At 40.2% G+C, this 25,145-nt stretch overlaps 1 protein-coding gene across 1 annotated transcript in view; it reads right to left on the bottom strand.

Annotated features, from left to right (window-relative positions):
* The window catches only part of RYR2 (ryanodine receptor 2), a 3,458,987-nt gene that overhangs the window by 2,035,691 nt on the left and 1,398,151 nt on the right, over positions 1 to 25,145 (bottom strand). The window contains exon 18 of the mRNA XM_085612346.1: positions 24,414 to 24,655. Coding sequence (XP_085468472.1) covers positions 24,414 to 24,655 — 242 coding nt within the window. The remainder of the gene's footprint in view (positions 1 to 24,413; positions 24,656 to 25,145) is intronic.

Raw genomic sequence — 25,145 nt, forward strand, 5'->3', positions numbered from 1 at the left:
AGACCAACAACTGCTGTGCTACCTGTGGTCCGTTGACCCAACCGACTGTGAGTGGCCATGCGTAGATAAATAGAGACAATCTTCTTTTTAGGTCCCGCCTGACCCAGCGCTTGCGCTGGTCTGGCGAGACTTTAAGTAAGGACTTCAAAAAATGCTACCGCCAGCCTACAGCTTGCGTGCATGTGCGCGGGCGCGAGCTTTAGCAGAGGAGCCATATGGCATTCCTCATGCTCATTAAGCGCATCACTCGCCGCGCGCTTGATCGGCATCGCGATCACTTTCACTTTTCGTGGCCGTGCGACAGCCACGCGCGCACGCGGGCAGGAAGCCCTTCTAATTTGTCTGTGTATTCAACAAAAATTCTAAACCATGAAAAGTTCAACTCCTAAATGATGAGTGATAATCAGTGTTGTTTGAGAGTCCCCCCTCCCCATTCTGAAAACAAGTTCTTTGACCCTTCCATGTCCAGCAACATCGACAGTCCACATGACATAACATGATTTCATCACAAGAAGAATATAATGAAAAATTGCGGTAAAATGCCATTGTACAACTAAGGGGCTGTCCATTAAAAAAAAAGTGTGCAAATACTTTGTATATCGGTGTGCCACAGTTGTTGCATTTATCCATCGGCACCGAAACATCTGGGACAATATCTTAAAAGTAAACAATGTTCAGACAGCCATCTGGACAAAACTGTGGGCAAAAAATAAAGCATAAGGAAAAACAGATTTTTATCTCCCCTTCAGCAGGACAGGATGACAAATGTCATCCCCGGATCTGCCCACGCTTCACTGTGCCATATTTTTATTAGTTTTGTTGCTTTTAATGTAGTCTTCCTAGCCTCAAAACATACAAATTACTGCTAAACAGACAACAATGGCACGTACCGCTACCACTCACAAATCGAAAAGTGCTTTGTTCCGTGACAATATTGAAGTAGTGTCGTATGTTGCAAATACACAGCCACATCAAAAAAGTAATTAGCAACACCGTCCATAAAAGACCAAGGCACACAGTTGGGTCAAGTTTAGGGTGACCAGATTCTCAAAATAACAAGCATTGGCATAGCCAATAGGTCTCGCTTTTGGGACCTTATAAGTGTTCAGTTATCCAGCATAATATCCTTGGTGCAACAACATCAACTGTTGCATGGCTAAACACTTATAAGCTCCTAAAACGAGACCTATTGGCTATGCCAATGCTTGTTTATTTGTGTCAGTGGTTTTAAAAACAACCGTTTTTTGGGGAGTATTTGTATGTTTTTATAGTCGTTTTTATATTTTATCAAACAACTTTTGTGGCAAACGAACACTTTCAAACATTCTATTTTTTACTGATGGAACTAACAATAATGTTCTTCTAAATTCACATTGCTTATTCAGTGGTTTTGCTTGTTACACAACATATGCCCCTTGCACTTCATGTGATTGACAGAAAACACTTTCAGCTATGAATTGTTTTGCTACTGTTCGTTCTTCAGGATCTCTCAATGGACACTCAGCAAAGGGTCAGCTTCATGTACTTCTGCACCACCTCTCTCCGTTTGCCACTTTGCATACTACTTCTTGTGCTTGGATCTCGGTGTTCAAGTTCTGAAGGAGTAGCAGCTAGACGTCGTCCAGTGGAGCTTTTGGTCACAGATTTTGCACATGACCGTGTGTAGTTTTTCCAATTCTGCAGATGGGTGAAAAACATCAGAATCCCTTCTTCCTTTCTCTGCGTCTGCTGCCTTACTAAGAAATGGTACTTCTTTTTCTTCTTCCATCTCCTATGCAGCTGCAGATGATTGTCAGTGAAGATTTGGGAGTCCCGAGTGTGCCATGTTTGTCAAAGATGGAGCAATGAGACCCTTCTCAGGTGTCTTGCTTCTCACGTAATTGTGCCCTTTCCTCTTGTATACAAGTAAATTGCACTGTTTCATTTGTAGGACGTTTGCCGAATTGGTAGCCAATCAGAAACTGTGAATGCTCTTTTAAATGTAAAATAGTTCACAGACGTTACTATAACCATGCCTGAAGTTCTGCCCTTGTTTCTGCGAGGGCGGATTCACAGTTTCGTGAAAGAGGTCACAGATTTAGAGATCTAACAAAAAATAGTAATATTTATTACCATCAACCCTCTGAAAACCAGTCATGGCACACATGGGGGACCTTTTTGTGTGGAGAAAATAATTTGGGGCCTCAATTAAAGTTCTGCAGACAGCATACTCCGTCACAAATGTGGCAGATGTCCTAGTTACCATATTACAAAGAGTTACTAAACCATTAAACTCCAAATAATGCTTTATGTTTTTTAACTTTATTCAGCCCCCAAATGTGTTGATAACTTCCAAACTATTTTTCAATTGTGCAGATTCGTCACACCAAAAATGACACTGGCAGTCCCAGACCTCACAACTACCTCATGGCCTAGATACACATAAAATGGCACCCATAATTCACTGTCTAGGTTCCAAAACCAGGAACTAAGTGACCCATCTTGGGTGTATCAAGGCCGCTGACTTGTTGAGGACATGGACTATTGGAGCCATTTTAGGTGTAATGAGTCTGCAGGCCTGGATTACTGTCTGCAGACTACAACAAAATGACACATGTTTCGCTTTTTACTTCATTTGGGGAGCCTCATTGGATGTTCCCTACTTGGGTATCAGGGTGTGCTCACCATGCCCCCTTATGTGTAATTTGTTTTTAGCATGTGCACCATTCCTAATGTCCGGTAATGATGGTAGCAAAACAAACAATTCTCTTGCAGCCGGCCAAACACAGATTTCAGGCTCATAACCTCTGTTTATGGCTGTGGACCCGAAACAGATAATGAGAAAAAAAGCTCCATCGTCCAATTGAAAGCCTTTATTTTTTTAAGTATAGTCAGCAGGATTTGCCCACCGGCTGCCCATGGTTTAAAACATGTTAACCCTATCAAGCGCACCCAGCACTTTTTTAAAAACACTTTTTTATCAAAAACCACAGAACAAATTTACATAAAACCAATAAAAGCACGATGTATGAGTAAAATTCTACTTTCATCCCAAGGTTAATGTAAAACCGTTTAGCTTATTGACTCTAGGGACGAGAAATTGTTCCTGCTTAAGCAATAATGGGAAACATGTCTATTAATATTTTCCCTTAACGTCTTTACTCTGCCTCTTATCTGCATGAATTTCGGAATGCCGGCCTTAGCTGACTACACGTAGCATGCCTAAAGAACAGATGATGGATGGAATGCTTAACAAATCAAATATTCACCCCAGTCACAGTTCTGGGTTAACTCCATCATTTTTTTGTACACCACACCATTCCAGTTTAGACCCAGCCATATCCAAATCAGCCTTGACCCTGCTCCCCATGGGAACTGTTCCCAGAGGGAGAAGAGTCATATGGCCGGCTCCAAACTGGTGTGGCATGGTGAGCAAAAGAACGATGGATTAACCCCACATCTGTGACTGGGGGTGAATGTTTGATTTGTTCAGCATTCAGTCCATCATCTGTTCTTTTTGCATTTGTTGCCCTAAGAGGGACTGGGGGGTGAGTTGTTGAAAAGTTTCAGCACTCCGTCCATCATCTTGTTGTGTATGCTTAGCAAGTGCAAAATTGGGTGCAGGCCCATCAATGTTAGCCAAAGTTATTGGCAAATGAAAAAATTACCTTTCAATCGGAAGTGCGAAAGATTGATATTTAGGTAGTAGTGATTGCCGTTGCGTAATTGGGGGGTGAAATCATAATGTAGAGTGTCTTGCAAATGTCACCCATAGTCGGAGGGTGATAACATAGAAGTATTCCCATTTCAACGATTACACTCTCTGTCTAGAGCTCTCTGTTGTGTTGCCGCCTGCTGCCTGCCCGCCCACAGAGAACGTCGGAGAAACGTCGATTGCGCCGATCGCGCCGATCACGCCCCGCCGATCGCGCCCCGCCCCACCCCCTGAGGCCAAGGGGTTCGCGCTGCAACGGAGCACGGATGCTGAAGGATTACGTTGAAGGATTACGGCACCGTGTAGTGCAGCCTTTACAGGAGAAGAGAAGTTAGTTCCGATATATGCTCTCGGGAGTCGGCGGACCTGGAGGACTTGGCGGTCACGTGGTAATGAAGTAGGGGAAAGAGAGGTAACCCCAGCCCTTTCAGGTACCGGAAAGCTGTACTGGAAATCGACTGTGGCCCCCCCCTCCTCCCTGTAAAAGGAGAGAAGTAAGAGGGAGGCCCCAAGGCCCTAAGGACATTTGAGTCACTTGAAGCATTTAAATTTGAAGCATCTAAGCCACAAAAACTACAAATTGCAAATCTTAAGGCGCTTGGTGGGCAAGGCAGGTTAGCGGCACAACAGAGGTAAGTGGATGTGGATGAATGATTATTGACCCTGAACATTCCCCCAAAAGTATATAGACTTAACTGCCTAGGGGGTAGTAAGGGGGGGGAAAGTCAAGCGAGGAACACATAAGTCCATCCAATAGAATATACTTACTTGCGGCTATAGTTATGGGGCCAAAAAGAATGCTAAGAATCCGAAAAAAACAAACGGAGCGGAGTCCCGGCTGGAGAGAACTACTTGGAAAATCAAAGTCTACAGAAGAGAGCCTGGAGAGTCAGGTTATCCCCAAAGCAGGTGCCAAAACAATATCGCAAAGGAGAAAAACTAAAAAAGCTAACAAACAAGCTATTATAGAGACCGAGCAAGTAAATAAAGGATGTTTATCAGTCTCCAACCCTGTAAAGGATTTTTTAGGGAAACATTATAAAAGAACTGATACACCTATGAGAGCCATGTGTATGGGGGCAGCGCAGGTGATCGGAAATGGCACTGTAGAACTCGTGGAAGAACTACAGGAGACATCACTTCTGTTAAACTATTCACAAATAGATCAAAGTGAATTGTTAATACCGCCGCGACTGTCTTCATCCCCCAGATTATTCCGGTCACAAATCCAGGGTCTCGAGACCTCAGGTCAAATGGAAAATATCAGTGAAACGTCAAGAACTGATCGGAGTGAGGTATCAAATACATCGGCTCAACGGTCAAATGAAACTCAGCAGGAACCTTTGAGAAGCACAAGAAGCGATGACCCTGAAAGAAATAGCCTACGTGATTTTGACATTTCCGCTACTCCTTCCTCGTCAATGATGGACATACTGTTGATGCTTCAGAAAACCCTCCAGGGTATTCTAGAAGTTACAATGTTAAACAACGGGGTTCTAAAAACGCAAAAAATATATTTAAAAGAGATAGAGGAGGAGTTGCAAGGAATTAGAGGACAAATGCCATATATGATGAGACCGGTAGAAGATTTACAGTCTGTAGAAAAGCTAGGGAGTGCAGAAACGGTAGTACCACTCCATAATGTATATATATCTAAACGCCCGATGCTGATAAGAAGAAGAGGAGAAATCCCCAGATATAGGTTTATGAACTATAGCTGTCAAGCTAGGTTTACAAACTATAGTGGCCAGGCCAGAAGAACGTTAGGTAGAAAGCAGGGACCCAAAGGTACTCTAGGGGTAAAACAGCAGGTAAAGGAAGTGGAGAATAAGCCAAATCAAGCAGTAATATTAGCATCCGATAATTCTGCAAAAGAGAAAAGTAAGAGGAAGGGCCCCAAGAACCAAGTAAAGAAACAGATCTGTAAGGGACCAAGAAAAGAGAAAGTAGAAGTAAAACCTCCATTAAAACAAAAAAAAAAACAAATGGGGATCAGGATAAATATACCCAGAAGATCCGAACCCTTGAAAAAGCCGCTCCGCAATCAGGAAAGATAGGAGTGAAAAGTAACCAGGGCAAGGCTATATGGAAGGATAATAGACGGTTAGGTATAAAAATACCTAACATAAAGCCAAACCCTCTAAGTAATAAATGGCTATACTTTGAACCAGCCCAACCAGAGAAAAAGGGAAAGAAAACACGAAAGATCCAACCCATAAATAGGTCCCAAATCCTGTTTTCCTTCTCAAAATGTCCAAGCTTGAGGGTAATAGGAACAAAAGATCTAAGACAAGTAGGTTTTGTAGAAGATACAAATGGGAAAGAAATTACAAGAGTCCTTGTTTATTCAGACTTGGTGAAAATGACAGTATGGAAAGCAGAGAGCGAGTTAGAGCAGGAAGGGATACGATTACTGTCAGAGAAGGAAATGGAAAAAAAGATGTACCCAGATGGCAATTTTTTAAATTACCATGCAGGACTTGGAAAGAGACAAGTGAGGTTAATGGAGGAAAGCAGAGAGGGGGAGGTACTCTAAATATAGCAGTGAATAATACAGAATTTGACAATACTTGGGGTAACTGGAGCCAAAGAAATAGTCCTGTAGGCCCCTCCCAGTGGTATAATGAAGATTTGGCAGAGGATGGAGGTTTAAGTGAGGTAGAATAGGATGAAGGGGTGTCGCATAGCCTTAAGTTCTTAATTTGGAACATAAATGGTTTGGGCGATAGAGCAAAACAGGAATGTTTAAGTAAGCTATTAAAGGATGTGGAAATTATGTGTTTGCAAGAAACTTGGCTATGCGACGAAACCCCAACATTTGATGGTTTTACCCAACTGCATCGATCAGCCAGGAAAAAAAGATTTGGGCGTCCGGCGGGGGGGATTATGACCTTACTGTCTACAAAAATAGCAACTAATGTGACTCCGGTAAAAGTAAAATGTAAATGGCTTTTGGTATGTAAACTGTCATTATTGATGCTAGGGAAAAAATATGAAAATGTAATTATTATAAATGTGTATATGCAATGGGGGGACATCAAGGAGTATTAAAGTGAGTTGGAGTATTTTAAAGAAGATATAGATGTTTTATGTGAAATGTATGAATTGGATAGGTTTTTCATAATGGGAGATTTTAATCACAAATTGAGTCCAAAGAAGGTCGATCTCTGGTATAGGGATATAATGGATGCATATGAGATAAAACAAGCAATTTTTCCGGTCTGTGACCCCCAAAGACGGGATGAATGGCTGGGAAATTATTTAGGGTCGAAGGGCCTTTATTGTCTGAATGGTAGATTTGAATCTGATTGCCCAGCAAAGAAAACATTTAAAATAGGTACACAAAACTGCCCAATAGATTATATGTTTATGTTTGCTTGGAACTTCCCCCTAATAAGGAAATTTAGGATACTCCAGTTAGAAGGCTGTGATCATCATCCCCTGCAGCTGACAATCCAAGGTGGACGTACGAAACCCTGTGATAAGGTAATTGAACAACAAGTTGAATACCCAAAAAGAGTAACAACTAGATTAACGGAAGAATATTTAGAAAAATTAAGGAAATTGCAACAGAAGATACCTTTAGGAGATATAGCGGGTCAAAATCTGGAATGGTACGAGGGAAAAATAGCGCAAGTGGTGCAATGTCTACGAATCGAATTGAAGAGAAATAAAGTAAATCAACATACAATCCCTGTAAACTGCCTGAGATGGTTCACGGTAGATTGTCAGAAGAAAAAAAGAGAGATAAGGAGAGAAATTAGAAGTAGTAAAAAATCTAACTGGAAGAAACAAAGGCATCTTGAAAAATTGAAAAAAGATTATAAAAAGTTACTTAGAGATACAAAAAGAGCCTATAGAGAAAAATGTTGGGAAAACTTATTGGTGTCTATTGAAACGAAGAACCTAAGACAATTTTGGAAACTAGTGAAAGCAGCAGAAGACCATCCTGTCGGGGCCATGAATTGTGTGGTAGACGAGGCAGCATGGGAAAAGTATTTGAAGGTATTGTACGGCGTACGTAGAAAACCAGAAGAAACAGCCCCAGAGCAACGGCCAAGGCTAACGGATGAATTAAAATCAGACTTCTCAGAACAAAATGTAAAAAATGTTATAGCTGATTTAAAACTAACACGGGCTGCAGGGCCAGATAACCTCCCAGCAATAATAATAAAGTCAGAGATGCAGTGGTGGGCGAGTTTTTTTTCTCAGATGTTTTCGGTAATTTTAGAGGTAGGGAAAATACCTAAGAATTGGAAGGGAGCCGTAATAAGGCCAATCCATAAAAAAGGTGATATGAGCGCACCACAAAACTATAGGTTAATTAACCTGTTAGATATTGGGGAAAAAGTTTTCTCAAAAATAATTCTGAATAGATTAAAGAACTGGGTGGAGGAATTTTCAATTGTACCAACTGAACAGGGGGGCTTTAAAGAAGGACACTCCACAATCGACCACTGCTTTGCTTTATGGGCAGTGGCACGCAAGTCATTGGAACAAAATGGTAAGATGTGCTGCTGCTTTGTTGACTTTCGAGCAGCGTTCGATTCAGTTGATCGGAACTGCCTTTGGGAAACTCTAGTAAACAAAAACATCCCCGTGGGGTTGCTGAGTATAATAAAAGAGTTACATTGTGGCAATTGGGCCCAAGTAATAAGAGATACAGAGGGGTCACTGACACCAAAAATAGTAATTGAAAATGGCCTAAGACAGGGCTGCGTGTTAGCCCCCCTGCTCTTTGCAATATTCTTGGCTGACCTACCAGCAACCTTAGAGGTTGAAAGAAGTGCAAGCCCAAAAATGGACGGTAAGAAAATTTCATGCTTGCTATATGCTGACGACCTGGTGATTTTGGACCAGACCGAAATAGGCCTCCAGAGAAAATTACATGCGTTTAGAGAATACTATGAAGGGAAAAGTTTAATTGTAAATATGGATAAAACAAAAATTTTATGTTTCGGAAATAAAGACACAAGTTTTAAATGGATGTTAGGAGATTTTAAACTGGAAATAGTGAATGAATATCGCTATCTGGGCGTATGGTTTGACAGGAAGTTAAAATGGTATACACATTTAGAAGCTCAGAAAGCAAAGGCCGTCTCATCAATCTGCGGATTGAAGAAATTTAATCGGGACTATGGATATATGTCAGATAGACCGCTGTTAAAGGCTTTTACCTCTATGATCCCACCACAGGTATTATATGGAGTAGAGATCCTTTATCTAAGCGGTAAGCAAGTTTGGGACCAAGAGGAAGGTATGTGCCTGAAAACATTGTTGGCGTTACCACGCTCTTCGATGATCCAAGCAATAAGAACCGAGATAGGTACAACTGCTTGGAGTATTCAGGCTCAAATGGCTTTGGTTAGATTTTGGAAACGCCTGGATTTAAAGACAGGCCAGAAGATATCACATTGGTGTAGGAAAGAGATTATATCAAGTAGCCTAAAATGGGCGAAAGATACAAGAAAGAAATTATTACAGGCCAGTGAGAATCTAAAGGTGAAAATCACCCAGAGCCAGTTGCAGGTAGAGTTCTCTAAGAAGGAGCTCATAAAATATGGACAAGAAGCCTCAAGAAGAGGAGATATGGTCTACTTGGAGAAGAAAAAATCTGTGCAATTAATGAGGGATTCATGGTGAAAAGAAAATTGTTTCCCCTATCTGGAAATTTTACCAAACATGGGGTATAGACAGGAGATTTTAAGAATAAGAATAGGCATAAATCCCTGGTTGGCAAATGAGGAACTGAAAAGAAAAATGTTATATTTTGATGGCCATTGTAAGTGTAATTTGGGCACTAAAGGCGATATATTGCACATTCTGTTGGACTGTACAACGCTACTAGAACAGCGTAAATGTTATCTCCGCCCAATATTTTTAAAATATGAAATAAGGCAAAGGAATAAGGCAGCAGAACTACTTACTGAAATGCCAAATCTTGATATAGCGATTGCAATTGGGAAATATATGAAAGAAATTAAAAATAAATAAATACATTTCCTAGCAATAAATTAGTTAAAAGATTTAATGCTTTTAAACCATTTTAACTTTTGTATTATGGTACTAATATCGTATTTTATAAGAATATTTTTATATTGCATATATTTTAAAATGTGTTGAGCCTCCCTGAGCAGGAAAACTGGATTGATGTACTATCTATTGAAAAATTGATCAATTCCCAAACATTGATAATGTATATATTGTGATGTTTTTTTTTTTTTTTTTTTTAAATTGGTTTCATAACTGTTTAAAGACCAAGGTCTAAATAAACATTGTTTTTGACTGACATAGGACCATGTGCATGTTATATATTATGTATTTTAATTTTACAGGTTTATTTTGGGGTGGTTAGCTTGAAAAATGTGTTTTATAACAGGGAAATATTTATTGAACATGGCAGGCGAATTGTTTTTAAAACTAGACGCCAGTAGACAGTAGAGATTGGTGAAGCTAGACTCTTCAAAGTGCAGCTAACAATGGGCTTTGATTGGAATTAAAGTGGTTAGGTTTTGTTTACCTTTCATTAATAGACTGTTGAATTTTTCTAACTGACCGAAAATATGTTAAAAAAAAAAAGCATTGGGAAAGAGAACAAGCTCACCAGTGAAGCTTTTTCCACTCCTTATATTCTTTTTGTCCTAGATGGCTACTTCAAATGCGCTCACGCTGGTGGTAACCATTTTTGAAAGATGTTTCTTAAAATATAACAAAATAGATTCAAAGATTGCAGTTGTGGATGTGCACACATCTTCAGTGGCTATCTTTGAAACTAATCCATTATGTTATATTTTGAGGATCCCCATTTAAAAATGGCAACGGCAGACATACACACATTTACATTGGCTATCCTTAAATGGGATATCTTTAAATGTAACAACATTGATTCAACGATGCCTGAAGTGCATGCTGGAATTGGTAAAAAAAATTAAGATGGCCACTGGCTGGGGGAGGAAACAAGCAGTGCAGAAACTGAGTTATTAAAAGGAGACAGGTTGAGAGGAAGAAGGGTTTAATAAAGAGAGGGCCTTGGGGTAAGAGAGAGAGAACTAGAGATAAAGGTCCCTCATATGCACTGTGATACAAGGCCCGACCGCATCAGTAGAACTATATTTGCCATCCAATTCAAATATGGTGAGACCAAAATGCTCCTGGATTGAATATTCACAATAACTGGAGGGATATTGAATCAAGAAAATTATAGTGAGATGGGCAAGAAAGACATCTGATTGTAATTAAGGTGCTGACTCAATGCCCACTCAATGTATTACATTATTACATTTATGGTGACAATTACGATGTCGGCGGTCAGAGCGCGAACCGGTCGGTCATTCAGACGCAGTTCTGACTGGCTCTCAGAGTCTTAAAGCCAGTTGTAACCGCATCATAATCCCTAAGGATGGTGTTCCCGTCGTTGGGATTACGATGTCAGTTTCCCACAGCCTTTCCGTGCTGGCTTTTCCAACACAGAAAGGCTGTTGGAAAGCTACTATGGGGGCCCCTAACAGGGCCCCCTTTCCTCTGCAGCCTATGTTTGGTGGCCGAGGGGGTACCTAGGGTGCCTCCCTGTAAATCCATGCACTGTGTGGCAGGCACTATGGGGTGCCTGCCACAGGGTGCCTGGTTATACACCCCCCCCCCTATTTCTTAATGCGAGCTTATATTACAGCAGGTTTACGGCTGTAACACAAGATCCCATAGAGAAATGGGAGTATCCGAACCACAGGTCAGTCGGTCCCGAGTCAGTGTCGGTTGGAGGCAACTCCGACCAACATCGTAATAAGCTCCTAAGTCTTCAACAACAGAAAGCTAAAGCTGACTGAAATCGAAAAATACATAATGGGCAACATATAATCTAGTTCCATATTCTCCATCTCAGGATTCTTATGACATTTACAAAACATGCTGCTTTCTGTCTTTGTTGTCTCAAGAACAACTTGACGGCCATACATGACTATGTTAAGAGCAAACCCTTATGTATCCTCTTAATAGTAAACATGCAAACACAGACACATCATAGTGTCAGAAACAGGTCACACACGCACATACACACACACACACACACACACACACACACACACACACACACACACACACACACACACAGAGACAGCTACAAGGAAAATCATGCACACTGGCCAAACCCACAGGTCCTCTTCACATATAAACCTTGTTATTGGTTGTGGTAACTGTAGTTCAATATCTATGTCAGTTTAAACACACTTTCATTTTACAAATTCAGCCCTGCCATACATTGCCTATTGCCTCGTACTGATGTTTTACAGAAGTCAGATTTTGCTTCCATCAATACCTTGCCTTTCCCCTAAACAAACCTCTTGTGAATAGAAAACTCGAAGCAAGACACAAGGAAAGCATTGCATGTATTGATTTCTGTCAAATATTAATATTGAACTTTTTCATTTCTGTCGGTCAGTAGATTGTTGGATTTAAAGAATAAAGTCAAATGTTTGCATTGGAAATTCATAAATAAATAATGTTTGCAATAGTTTAGCGCAAATGGTTATAAGCAGTAATACTGCACTTCTTTTATTTCTGGATTTCCGTAGTCTCTTGGACATAAGAATCAATGTAAAATGTTTGCACTGAAAATTCATAAATAAATATTACATTAGTAACTGTTTTGCCATAATGGTTATGACTACAGAGACGCTAATATACTTCAATGTATAATTGCTACTTGACTCCAAAAAGGTGACACCCTGCTAAATCTTTTTTCTATAATGTTATAAAGTATTATATAATAATGTACTATAATACAATATAATATTACTTAGCACAACATAAGGTAACATGAAATGATATAATATAATATGATATAATATAATGCAATATAATATAATATAGTATAATATAATATAAGGGATAAAGTACCCCCTGCCGTACATTATAAGGATATTGCAAGTCACTGAAGAGTTCTTTTATAAGGTCATGGCAGACTGATCTAACTAGCATTAGCCTTCTAATGTATTGCAGGGGTACTTTATTCCTTATAATCCATGGCCACACATCACCCTTCCAATCAAAACACTTAATTTCTTGCTGTGTTGCTTCTTCATATAAAAGAGCTAAGATGTTTGTAGAATAAAGAATAACATTCGACTCTCTAGTGCAACATTAAAAACACAAAAAAACAGTTGTATATTTGTTACAAAAAGATATTAGAATCAGTTTAATACAAGTAAAATTAAAAATAATGCTGTAGCTCAGAGTGATTCTGTCTTAAAATTTCCTAAAGAGCGAAAAACTAAACATGTTGACATAAAAATCTCCATAAAGCTTATACTTTTTCATCTAGAAAAACAAAGCAGCAAAAGGAAAAGCCACATTTTGTTTTCGGGTTTGAAACTGTATATTTAATTATGCTTTGTGACCTGCCTTTCCCCTTGGCTGCTAGCTCTGACAGCATGCATTGTGGTGTCAGAACTCAACTGATAAAAGTTATGACAGTTGGGCTGCTGCGTCATTTCTTTATTACAAACAACTAGTTGCATCACAGGTCGTCAGTAATAAGGAAATTAGAGACAGGCTTCTATACAGGGATTGCAGGCTATGATATGTTATAATATAATATAATATAATATAATATAATATAATATAATATAATATAATATAATATAATATAGCATGCAATCCCAGGATAAAGCCTGTCTTTAACCCCTTGCATGCTTATGAGGGGCCCAGCTCGTCATGAGGCACAGTGGAGCTGTGCTCATGACGAGCTGGGCTCGTCATAACGGCCGTGCTCCGCCCACGCGCGATTGATTCCCCGCCTGTGCGAGAGAATCAATCAGTGGGCGGAGTCGTGACAAGCCCAGCTCTTCATGAGCACAGCTCCATTTTGCCTCATGACGAGCTAGGCTTGTCACGACCACAGCGGCGCCGCACGCCGCACCCCCCCCGTGCCGTGGGGGAATTACCCCCGTGGCGAAGAGGTTAATTTCCTTATTAAATAAGACTTGTGACGTCTCTGGTCCCCTAATAACGAAATGATATAGCTGCTCAACTGTATTAAGTCATTACATCTGAGTTCTGACTACGCAATGCCTACTGCCAGAGGTGCCAGCCAAGGTGAAAGGAAGGCCAGAGAGTATATTTACAGCTGCAGTTTAAACATGGAAATTGGGAACTGACTTTTCCTTCTTCTGATATAGTTTTCTCAAAATCAAAGTTGATCTCACAAAGGATATATTTGTGGCTACATGTTTATTTTTCCATGCTATATGTCATTACAGGAACGTTAGAATTTCTACACGTTCCAACACAATTTAAGCCATAGTACTTTCACTCTGATGTACATTTAACTGTCTGTAATATATTTTCCAAAAGTTACTTTCTTCTTTTAGGTGGGCTTAATTTTGCAGTGCAAATTCTGCTTTTATTGTTCATGTCTGTAAATAATTTGAAAGAACAAGAAACCAATGTAGATTTGGAAGTGGTGAAGGTGTGCCCATGTATTATAAGGAATAAAATACCCTCTGATGTATATTAAAAAGATATAGCAAGTCACCTCGAGCTTCATGAGCTTATTAAGGACCTTGGCCATCGGCCTCAATTCTCTATATGTGCATGTAACTCCTTGGTGTCTTGCAGTATCAGAAAGTGCGGCGGGGGTGCTTTATATCTATAATATATTATGATATGATATGATATAATATATAATATAATATAACATGATATAGTACAATATAATAATATTGGCCCCACACCCTTCCTATCCAAAGCTGTGCTCTCAGCTTTCACAATGAGAGTAGAGAGCCAGCACTGTGCTGGCACTGCGCAGAGTATGCTGGGCTTTGGTGACATATACTTTATAAGACATATTTTTGCTGCATGTTTCTGTGTATCACCAGAGGATCTGTGAACTAAAAACATAAAACACAACTATTGTCAGACCAAAGTCTGCAGAGGCAAGACATAAATGTAATTTCCTTATCCCATGCACTTATATTGGCAAGGATTGTCTGACACATCAAGTGGAAAAAGTGTTTTGCATGAAATGGGATGGTTTGTGTATGTAGACTTTCCCACTACTTTGCCAGCAAACCCACTAGTCAGACCCAAGTTCATATACTGCTTTTCGCAGTAGTTCAAAAAATGCACAAGTAAAATGAAAAGAGTTCTGTCTCTGCATTATCCACCTGCCTCAGGCACATGCCAAACACGTGCTCCACCCCTTGCCTGGCTCAGCACGCATCATGCTACTAACTCAATAACTGAGCGGGTAGATAGGCAGCCATGGTTCAGGGCTGGAAACCTGAAAGCCCAGCCCATGCCACAATGGGTGAGGCATGTGCCTAGAGCAGGCCTTCATCATGCTTTGGAGAGTTACTCACCAAAGACCGATTTTTTGTTTTTTTCTGAAAGGCCAATAAGCTAGAGAATGGATAGATGCTCTCCTTCCTGACCTCCTCTTCCAACTCTCTTTTCATATGTGGGTGCATAGGTAAATGTGGCTGTTATAAAGAAGTTTGATTTGGAGAGTTGATTGTAAGATAGCAATGATGAGTTATCTTTGGGACAAAGTACTATGATTTATGCCTCTTGATGAGATCCTGATTCCACTCACTTAATTGCTAAACATGCTTGAGACATATCATTCTGTGACTGTTGAGCACATTTGAATGAAGTCAAAAGGTCATTTAAAATCTTTGCTAAATGAACATAATCTCTCCACCTGTAGAGGCCACTCCTCTCACAACCATCTTTCACAATTACGCATAACATATTCGGCAGACTTTGTTGCATTCTCAGTCATATACAGAGCCTCAAGGCTATATAGTTGGAAAAATATTGTTCCCCGGCTGTACAACACACTCTGAGAGTCCACCTTTATGCACACAGCACAGCACCAGACCAAGACGGCTGAGGTTTTCCCAGGCAAAGCTCAACTATCTGGGCAGAAGACACCCATTTGTACTTGTAACACTTAGAAGTACTATGGCTCAGTCACTCAAACCTGTGCATACCCGGACTCAACAGAACACACAGCGATCCTCTATTAAAGAAATAGGAACCATCATAAAACCGCTACACTGAAGAGACCTGTTCTTACATAGACATCTGATTACCTTGTGATCCATATGCTGTGGAGAGCACCACACAACTATACAAACCATAAAACAGCAGAAATTACCTATATAAATGTTCTCCCTCAATAGTAAAGTTTTACTTAGCTTTCGAAATAGCAGTCAAGAAACTGCATCACTACTCAAAGGATGTTTACCCTTTGGAAGTTAAGGACAACTATGGATATGGTGTTTATGATAAAAACAAACCTAAGCATAGAACGGTCCAATATGAAAACCAAATTTGCTAAACAATAAATTGCCTTTTATGTAAGTGCAGAACAGTCCCTTTAGTTGTAAGATATTCATTTCTGATTCATATTTTAAATTGGCTCTGTTCCCTTGTCAAACTAAACCTTGGATATCCTTAAAGAACTGTCTGTCTTATTTCATTACAGTTAGTGGCAGAGAGTTACTGGGAGTACAGCACTACATTAGTATTCTATGCCTGTTGAGCTGTAGAGAGAAGAGAAGCCTTGGATTTCAAATGACTTCTAGCAATGCTTGACATGGCATTTCAAAGAATAAATGGAGAAATAAAGTCTGCCCTTGCCTTCCAGGTGGAATAGAAGCATGGTGAATAATATTAAAATATATACATTGAGTTGTGTCTTAATACCTTTACAAAAAAGTGAGATATAGAGTGAGAGAAGAGGAGGCTGAAAAACAGGCAAAATGAATTGGAATTTTTGGGAGTTTTCTGTGAATATGCCATACCACTGCCTAGTATAGATTTTCTATACCTGACTCCACATATATATATACCTACACAATATATATATATATATATATAAATATATATATATATTTATATATATATATATATATATAAATACTACGTATATGTGGAATTAAGAAAAGTAAACCTATACCTCCCTGTATGCATTTTCCTTTCAACATTTTGTCCCTCGAATTTCTGTCCTCAATATTTGTGTACCATATGTTCTGGGGGTCGATACTTAGTACAGCCAGACATCTTAATGCCGTTACAACATCCGCATTCAAACCACAATCACCCTTCAGGTAATTTCCTTCACAAGCACCATCTAATGCAAAAGACCAGGGAGCTGTTTTGAAATGTCAGCCATGATCTGACATTAGTATAATCAATAACCAATCATTTTGGCATAACAAAGCAACGGACACTTTTGTTTTCTGTAGAGAGAAACAACTGTAATGAAAGTAGCTGCATAAGGATTCTTGGACGGAGGACTGGCAAAACTAGCACAAATGGGGGTTTATTGGTGAATACCACTTAGGAAAAACTGTTTCGAGTTGGAAAAAAGAATTTAGGTGGCGGGACAAAGGAAATACTTTCTATGCCTCTCTGGCACATTTTGAGATACAGGGACTGGTTTCATGTGGAAAAACCCGTTGTGCATAAAAACAATAACCACTTTTAAAAGAAGGACATTGGAAGCCAGTGGCTTAGCTAGAGCTTTTGCCACCCGGGGCGGTCCCTGAGTTTGCCACCCAGTGATGGCGGCTGGTGCAGGTAAGAGCGGGGAGAGGGGAACGAATAACGTTTAAAAAAAAAAGAAAACTTACCTTGCACTTGCCGCAGCTAAATAAAAAGAGTGCTATCCGGTGCGGAACACCCCACCTCCCCACACCTCCCCCTAGCTGCGCCACTGTTGGAAGCAAGTATTGTGATCAAATTCACTAGAGTTTTTTTAAAGGGAAAGAGGATGTCAAGGGCGTTATTCAATTATTAATATTTTTTTATTAAATCAGGCCAAAATGCGCAAGGCCTTCACTCCTGTGACAGGGCATGTACGTGAAATTTTACATTTTCTGAGCTAGTGGTGCCCTGGCAATTGGGCAAGAGTACCATTCGCAGATGACCATGAGATTAATGATGGGTTTGTGTGAGGAGGGTGGTTAGGGATAGAAGTGTCCATGTTCCCTGCTTGCCTTTCATCTTCCGTAAAGAGTTGGTCCCAAAATGAGATAATTCATGGTGGCTGTTTCAAGAGTGGTGGAGAAGGTGGTGCTGTCCTTCTATCCAACAATGCATTAAATACTTTCTGAAAAGGTTTTGGATCATTTGTAGGAGGATAAAACTAGTGGTAAACATTGCAAAAAACAAGGATACTGCCATCAAGTATAAAGGAATTTAATAAATTACAAGGTGAATAACAGGCACAGAAACAGTGCACCACTTCATTTTTGATGCACAATCAGTGTATCTCCTGATAGCCTGTAAGATCTTCTGCCCATATCTGTAATATGCAGGGGCAAAGCTGTTCCCCCATTTACATGGGGTCACACCACCACGCAAATTAAGGCAATCACATTACAGAAGGGATAATACAATCATCTGCAGCCGTTTCAGTGACACTAAAAAGCCCAGGAGGCACAAAAAAGAGTGCTCTTGCACCCCTGGAGCACTTTGTGCAATACCATCCCAGATATGAAACTGTACAGTCACACATGGGTATTGGTGATATTATTTTTAAATGGTTTACCTTATACCTCTATGACAGAAACACATTTGCTTGGAATCAATCCTCGAGATTTCCATTATCCTTATGAGGAGTTCCACAAATTTTATTCTCATTTGCATGATGTTAAACCTTTACAAGTAATCACTGGGAGTACTTCCTAGTCAACAAGACCCTGCTATCTTTCAATATGCTGATGAGACCAACTATACCTTAAAATTTAATTGCGAAAGACTTTGCTATATTTCCAGTTGTCCAGTCAAGTGCTTGTTTTTGCTAAAAAAAGAAAGCACTTTAATACACACAGAATACTTATTATTACAGACTACAGGTAAATGATACAGATGCTTCACTGGCGTGGGGCAACTATACTTGGTACTGGAATCCCCTTTTCACTCCTCCCTCCACCCACTTTCCTCTTCCAAGTTTGAGTTGTATCTTGGGCAGGTAACAGTCAAAGATGCTTTGCAACCACCTCTATTGAGTTTGTGCACTCAGTTACTATTATGTGCATTCTCTGTTTCCAATTTCAAGACCAGTTTGGGGTAGTTCTTCTATCAAGTGTCCTCTCCAGGCTGTTCTTCAGACAAAGTCTTTCTGTAGAAATAATACTCCTCAATGCAGGGTAGTGTCCAGCCTGGTATACCCACAACAGATTTACAAAGAAATGTTAGCTTTCTGCACTTTGCTATCAGTTGTCACAATGAAACAACACATTCCTGGGGATTGAAACAATTATGACTGCACTTATCAAAATAGTACAGTGATATGTATAAATTTGACCTTTTGGTGCACATGACCTGAGGCTCAATACCCCTAAACCTCCTGGGATTAAACACTCACAATAGCAAAGCAACAATTTGATCCAGCTCTCCTTGCTATAACATCTCAGGTTACATCACACAGTTAAACACGACATCAATTCAGCAGGTATTGCTGTTGTGTAACTGCCACAATGAACAGTAATAAGGAAAGAGACAAAAGGTTGGCTACTCCAATAGGGACCTTACCACTATGAAGAACACAGGCTGCAGCCCCACCCTTCAACCCCACAATCTTATGCACATGAACAGGCCTAGGGCTTCCAAAATGGAACCCACAGGCCACCATTATTCTGGTTCACTCATACCCACAATTAAAGTACCACAAAGCGCACGCACACATACACACACACTCACATAAAACATGCATTTTGGATGTTAACTTGAGGATCTGGGTTAGCACATAGAAGTGGATCTTTACATGGATGGGCCAGTAGGCCTCCACTCCAGTGACACGGGTAAAAAGGTCTGGTCACAGCTACTCATTCACAAAACGCAGTACGCTACCACCACTGCTCTACATGCTACAACCATGACAGGGAACGGTAGTACAATGTCAGTCAGATGAGGTAATGTAATGTCAGTCACATGAGGGCAACCTCCAGGTCAATGACAAGTCGAGGCCTATACCTTTGCTCACACACTAGATTAGACTGAGGCTGGAGCCAAAATTAACAACCAGGATACCAGATACTTGAAGTTGGGCACTCAAGGCAGGAGAACATGACTGTACACCTTGAATGAGACATTTCAGTCCCAACTGATGTAATGGGTCTAGAACTTCGGTACTTCTCAATGGTTGTGGTTTGTAAAATGGTCTTCAAATCTACTTTTCAGAGGAAGTGTCTGATGTTTCAACTAATTCTCGATTCTCACATGTACTTCTTCAGAGTCTGGATTCAAGAGTGAAGTAAAGTGATTGTTGTGACTATCTTGATAGAAATTCTTATGTTGCCTATATTTCATATCAGTTTATTTGGGTGGAAGCAGTGAATTGGATTTAGGAGAAATTATGTTTTTGGCAACGTATGTTTCAATTTGATATGTTCCATTCATGTATGAACCTATGTCACACATGCTGCCATAATATTTATGTTCTTTGTGTAGTGCATTCTCAGATATAATTGGGACTTGTTTACTTACTGGTGAAAATATACCTCAAGACGGTATAGTATTTGCCCAAACACTGCAACATAGAAATTGAAAAGAGGGGCAGACTTGTGCACTGAGGAACTCCGAAAAGTGTTTGTGTGAGTTCAGAGGCTGAATTGTCAAGCAATTTTGAGTCACTAGAACTTGCTAGTGAGTCATGATTTCAAGCAGTGAAGAGATTTAGCTTCTATTCCCATCATATATTGTAGTAACACTACCAGGATGCCATGATCTCTTGTATCAAATGGAGAGAGTAGATCTGCTGGTGCTAAGGTGTGCATGCTTAGTTCTGGTCTTGGGGGAAAAAGTAACACATTTCTATTCCTCACATGTCATTTTTTGAAAGCTACTGCTGCCGAGCTTCCTCTCAGAGTACAAAATGATGGGAAGTAGTTGCTCGAGAGGGCATATACAGATCTGAACTTGATTATCCTGCAGGGAAGCCAGGGCCCAATCAGAAGGTTATGCCACCATCATATACACAGCCAGTGTGGACTAAGTCTCTCCATTGCCATTTTATGGACTTCTGCACTGGATGGAGTGGGGGGCAATATATGGTCATTCGAACTGTTGGCGAGCTATTGACAGAGAGAACCGAGCTTGATATTTACAAATCATGCAAACCAGCTCCTCCTCCTAGGTGTTGTTGCTTGGCAGATCCTGCACTGGGTGTGTTTACCAGCCCAGAGACCAAAGATGGTCTTCAGTCTGTCCCTAAACAACAGTCTGGAATGCGGTGCAGAACAATCACAAGTTACTGAGATTATTTCAAGTACTGCTTCTATCACTTCCAGGTATGGAAATGCCTTTGAAGAACCCAGTCACTCTGACATGCCGATTATCCGATTTAAAAGGGACAGTATGTGGGTTGTATTTTTTTTTAATACTGCCCCAAGCCATGGAATACAAATAAACAACCTACCCGCTGGCACTCTGAGACCAGCTTATTTGCCAATACTAGAGTGACAGAGTTTCCGACAGACCAGTCCAACACTCATCACTTGCTCTTTGTAGCAAAAACCAAATAGGACTGAAAGTACTACTCAGTACCCTAAGTGCATTCTGAAGTTGCTGTGTACCAGAGAAGTCTAACTTTGTCCTTTTGTAGGGAATCAGCATTTTTGAGCTACAGTCACTATGTCCTCATGAATCCAAATAACACATGGACATCTAATCCAAATATTAAACACCTATGTACAGAGAGCATACAGATCACTGAGACCCAGATTATGAGCAAATGAATGGATTTTCCAAGAAACTGATGCAGCTGAAAAACTGTAAGAATCATTATTTTGTCACATAAACTGATTTTGAGAAATTCTGAGTAATACATGAATAAACGTGCACCAACAACACATTAACGAGACATGAGAAATAAATGTGAGAGAACTTAGGGGGTCATTACGATGGTGGAGGGCCCGTCAGCCGGTCGTGGTGGGCCCTCTGCCATCATACTACTGTTTTCCCCCACCATATTATGATGGCGGGGGAATCGTTGGTTAAACGTGGCGGTCGTAAAGACCGCCCGCCATGGTTCCGACAGGCGGTCTTTTTTCCGACCGCCTGTCGGAACAAAAACATTGGGTAACATTGCGGCGGTGCCTGGGGATTATGATATCCCTTTCCACCATTCATTTTGCGGTGGACAACCCGCTGCAAAACAAATGGCGGAAACAGATTTGGGGCCCCTAGCGGGACCCCTCAATCCCAGGTGCAGGGACATGTACCCTGGGGGGACCACATATCCCGACCCATGTGGCAGGCACTGCAGGGTGCCTGCCACGTAGTGCAGGGCTGTGTCTGCACCCTCTATTTTGCATTGTGGTGGGGGCTGCTAACCGCATCCCTGCTACAATGCAAAATGTAGGTGATGTGACCTCCGTGGTGGCGGTCGCATCATGATTAGGATTGTGGGGAGGCCACCTCATAGGAAGCCGGTCCCAAATCCATATCAATGGCGGACAGACTAAAGTCTGTCTGCCATCATAATGAGGCCCTTAGTTACTGCATCAAAAAAGCATGCAGATAATTGCAAAATAGATGTCATCATATTCTTTTGAAAAAGAATAGGTATATATTTTATTAACCAGCCTTAGCATATTATTTCAACGAATAATAGAATGTTAAAGTGATGTACTCATGAGTTATAAAATTCTTTGGAAATAATTTTCAAAGAAAACTCGTGGAAATAATAATTTGTGTGAAGATTTAATGTATATGTGTGATATTGAAAGTTCATTCCGAATTCCATCATCTCCATATGTAAAATTGTGCACCAAATGAGAAAAGCAAAATGGTGCTACATAGTCGTATTGAGTGTAAAAATGATGAAACTTTCAGATTATAATCTTCATATATGTATTGACATAGAACAACTGAAACAAGATTAATATTTTATGATTCGAAAAATAATTCCATGTTGCTTCTTTGAAATTGCAGTAAAACAACATAGTCACATGCAATCTCTGCAAACAGATTATTAACATCTTTGAATGCTTATCAGTTGAAATGATCTATTAGAATATGGATTTGCCTTTATGAAATTTATATCTCACTACTTTATATCCTGTATGTTCTTAAATTGACTTTATTATAGACCTGCATTTTTACTATTCTGCATTGTCTTATACTCGTGAGAAACTTTCCCAAACTTACAATGTGAAGCGAAACTGTTGCTTCCTAGAAGAGTTCTCACTCGCTTTGAAGGACTGCTTGCAACAACATTGACACTTTGGGAATATTTGCTATGAGAAACTGTCCTCCTGAACTCACTGATGTCCCTGTTGTAAAGGATCATTGTTTGGAAGTTTACGTGTACCGGATAACCCTACAAATTAAGTGATTAGTATCACCTCTTTCTATAATATGTTTCTTCCTTTATGCCTCATGGCAATCATCCGATACGATCTGACCAATGGACTGAGTGGTCTGACACGATGAGGTGACCAAGGAAGTGTCACCCCGGTACTACAGGACAATATTATAAATTGGTTTGATGGCTCAAGGGACGGACAGCTTTGATTTTTCCTGCACCTTTCCATTGTAAACCCTTTGCTGATGTTCATTCCTTTTGCAGACTCTGCTGGCTCCTTTCCTTTGGACTGACACATACGCTGTGTGTGCCATACTTGGACTCTTACTCGATGGGACACTACCTATGAGCTATCTTGGCTCATGTCCTGGCTGACCTTTCCTGAACCCTTTTTCACTTTAAGGCAAGCCCAAATTAACTAGACTATCCTGTATTTTATAGGCAAGAGAGGTTTACTAATAATATGATGACCTTGATTTGAAATCTTTGAAAAACTAATCTTTAACTAAAAACCTTAGTCTATGGTTTATAATGACTTGTTTCCTTCAGTTGATTGTGCATTCTAAATTAATTTATTAATGCCAATAAGAGATCAGCTTTGACAAATCTCCGGGTATCAGGTACTACTGCTATTGTTTTGTATTGCATAGCAGAATTATTGGATTGCATGATTTTAGTCCGACTTAATTTCTTCAGAACGTTCGGACTAGCCGTGATAATTCTTTCCTTGTATAGTCTGGTTGGTTTTGAGAGTCATATGCATGAATCTGTATATTAGCTTGGAAGTTGATATTAGATCCCCTGTATCCAACCCTTATTGGCACAAAACATGATCCATCGAAGGGCCAAGTGAGGTTAGAGACATAATGATAAAAAGAAAATCAGTATAAAAAAGGCCCCAGTTTCCGCTGGAACAGAACTGTCAGCAGACATCTTTCAGGTGGGTGTATTTAATATTGCCTCTGCACTGCCAGATTCCCCATAGCATGGTGAGTGGGCAGAGGGCTCCATCTACATAGGGAGGAGGTAAAGTATGTGTGCGCCAGTCTTGCGCAGTCTATTATTCTGCTTGGGGTGAAAACAAATCTCTCTGCAGAACCTCCAGCATCCTCGAGGGAGTCAAGGCTATTGAAGCATAGACAAAAGCTCTGTAAATCAATATAGGTTAAGGGACAAACCTGGCAAAGCTATTCAGAAAGCTGTCTATTCATGCCTGCACACAAATCATCTTCACATAATACTGCTAAGCACATGTGCTAATAGTAGTTCTTCTCAGCTACAGAATGCAATTGAAAACAATATTTTTTCTACGAGATCTTCCAGAGAATGGTGTTTCAGGTTCATTTCCAAAGTGAAGGCATTTTTTGAGAATCTTTGAATGAAAAGATTTTGCTATTTTTTTACCTGCCCACAGATGAAGGCCATCAAACCCGTAAGAGTACAGATCATCGCCAACGCCATTTCCTCCCCATTCTTCACCTCCCACCGGGTATGGGGAGTAGCCTTCTGTTGAAGCCCAGCCAACCCTCAGGTGAGTTACTTCTGCTGTCACAAAGGGCTCCATGTGGTCAACTATCAGCTCATAGTACCATTTCCGATATTGGGCAGAGCCTTCGCTGGTGCCAAGGAAGATATTGGGCCTCATACTAAAAATAGAAAAATAGAAAAAAAGGACAGGGAAATGAAATCGCAATATCGAAACAGAAAAAAAAACACACATTTGTATCAAAGCTTTTTGTTTCAGAATTTTTGAAGTCAGGTGACACATAAACAAAACTTTGCATTACACTGTTATTCTTTTCTTTTTTTTCTTGTGTGATTTTTTGAGGGCTAATAGCAGGTGCTAAAGACACTTCAGAAAACTAAAACATCTTATGTATTCGACTTTTTACTTCCTGGTTGTGTAAATATCTGATTGGTGCTGATTTAGATGGCATCTGTCCAGTTCTCAGTTGGAAAGTTGGTGGTAGGTGAGTGACAGCATATTGTCCGGTGTTTTCTCCATTCAGAATTGGGTGTTATATGTAAATGTGAGCCTAATCACTGCTGAAGAGAAGAGCGAATGTCTGAATGAATGTGTCTAGGGTCCAAAGGCTTACCTGAATATTGCAGTACTCAGGCCTTTATTGACAGTAC

This window comes from Triturus cristatus, chromosome 6, assembly GCF_964204655.1.
Source record: "Triturus cristatus chromosome 6, aTriCri1.1, whole genome shotgun sequence".
In the NCBI taxonomy this organism is placed as follows: domain Eukaryota; kingdom Metazoa; phylum Chordata; class Amphibia; order Caudata; family Salamandridae; genus Triturus; species Triturus cristatus.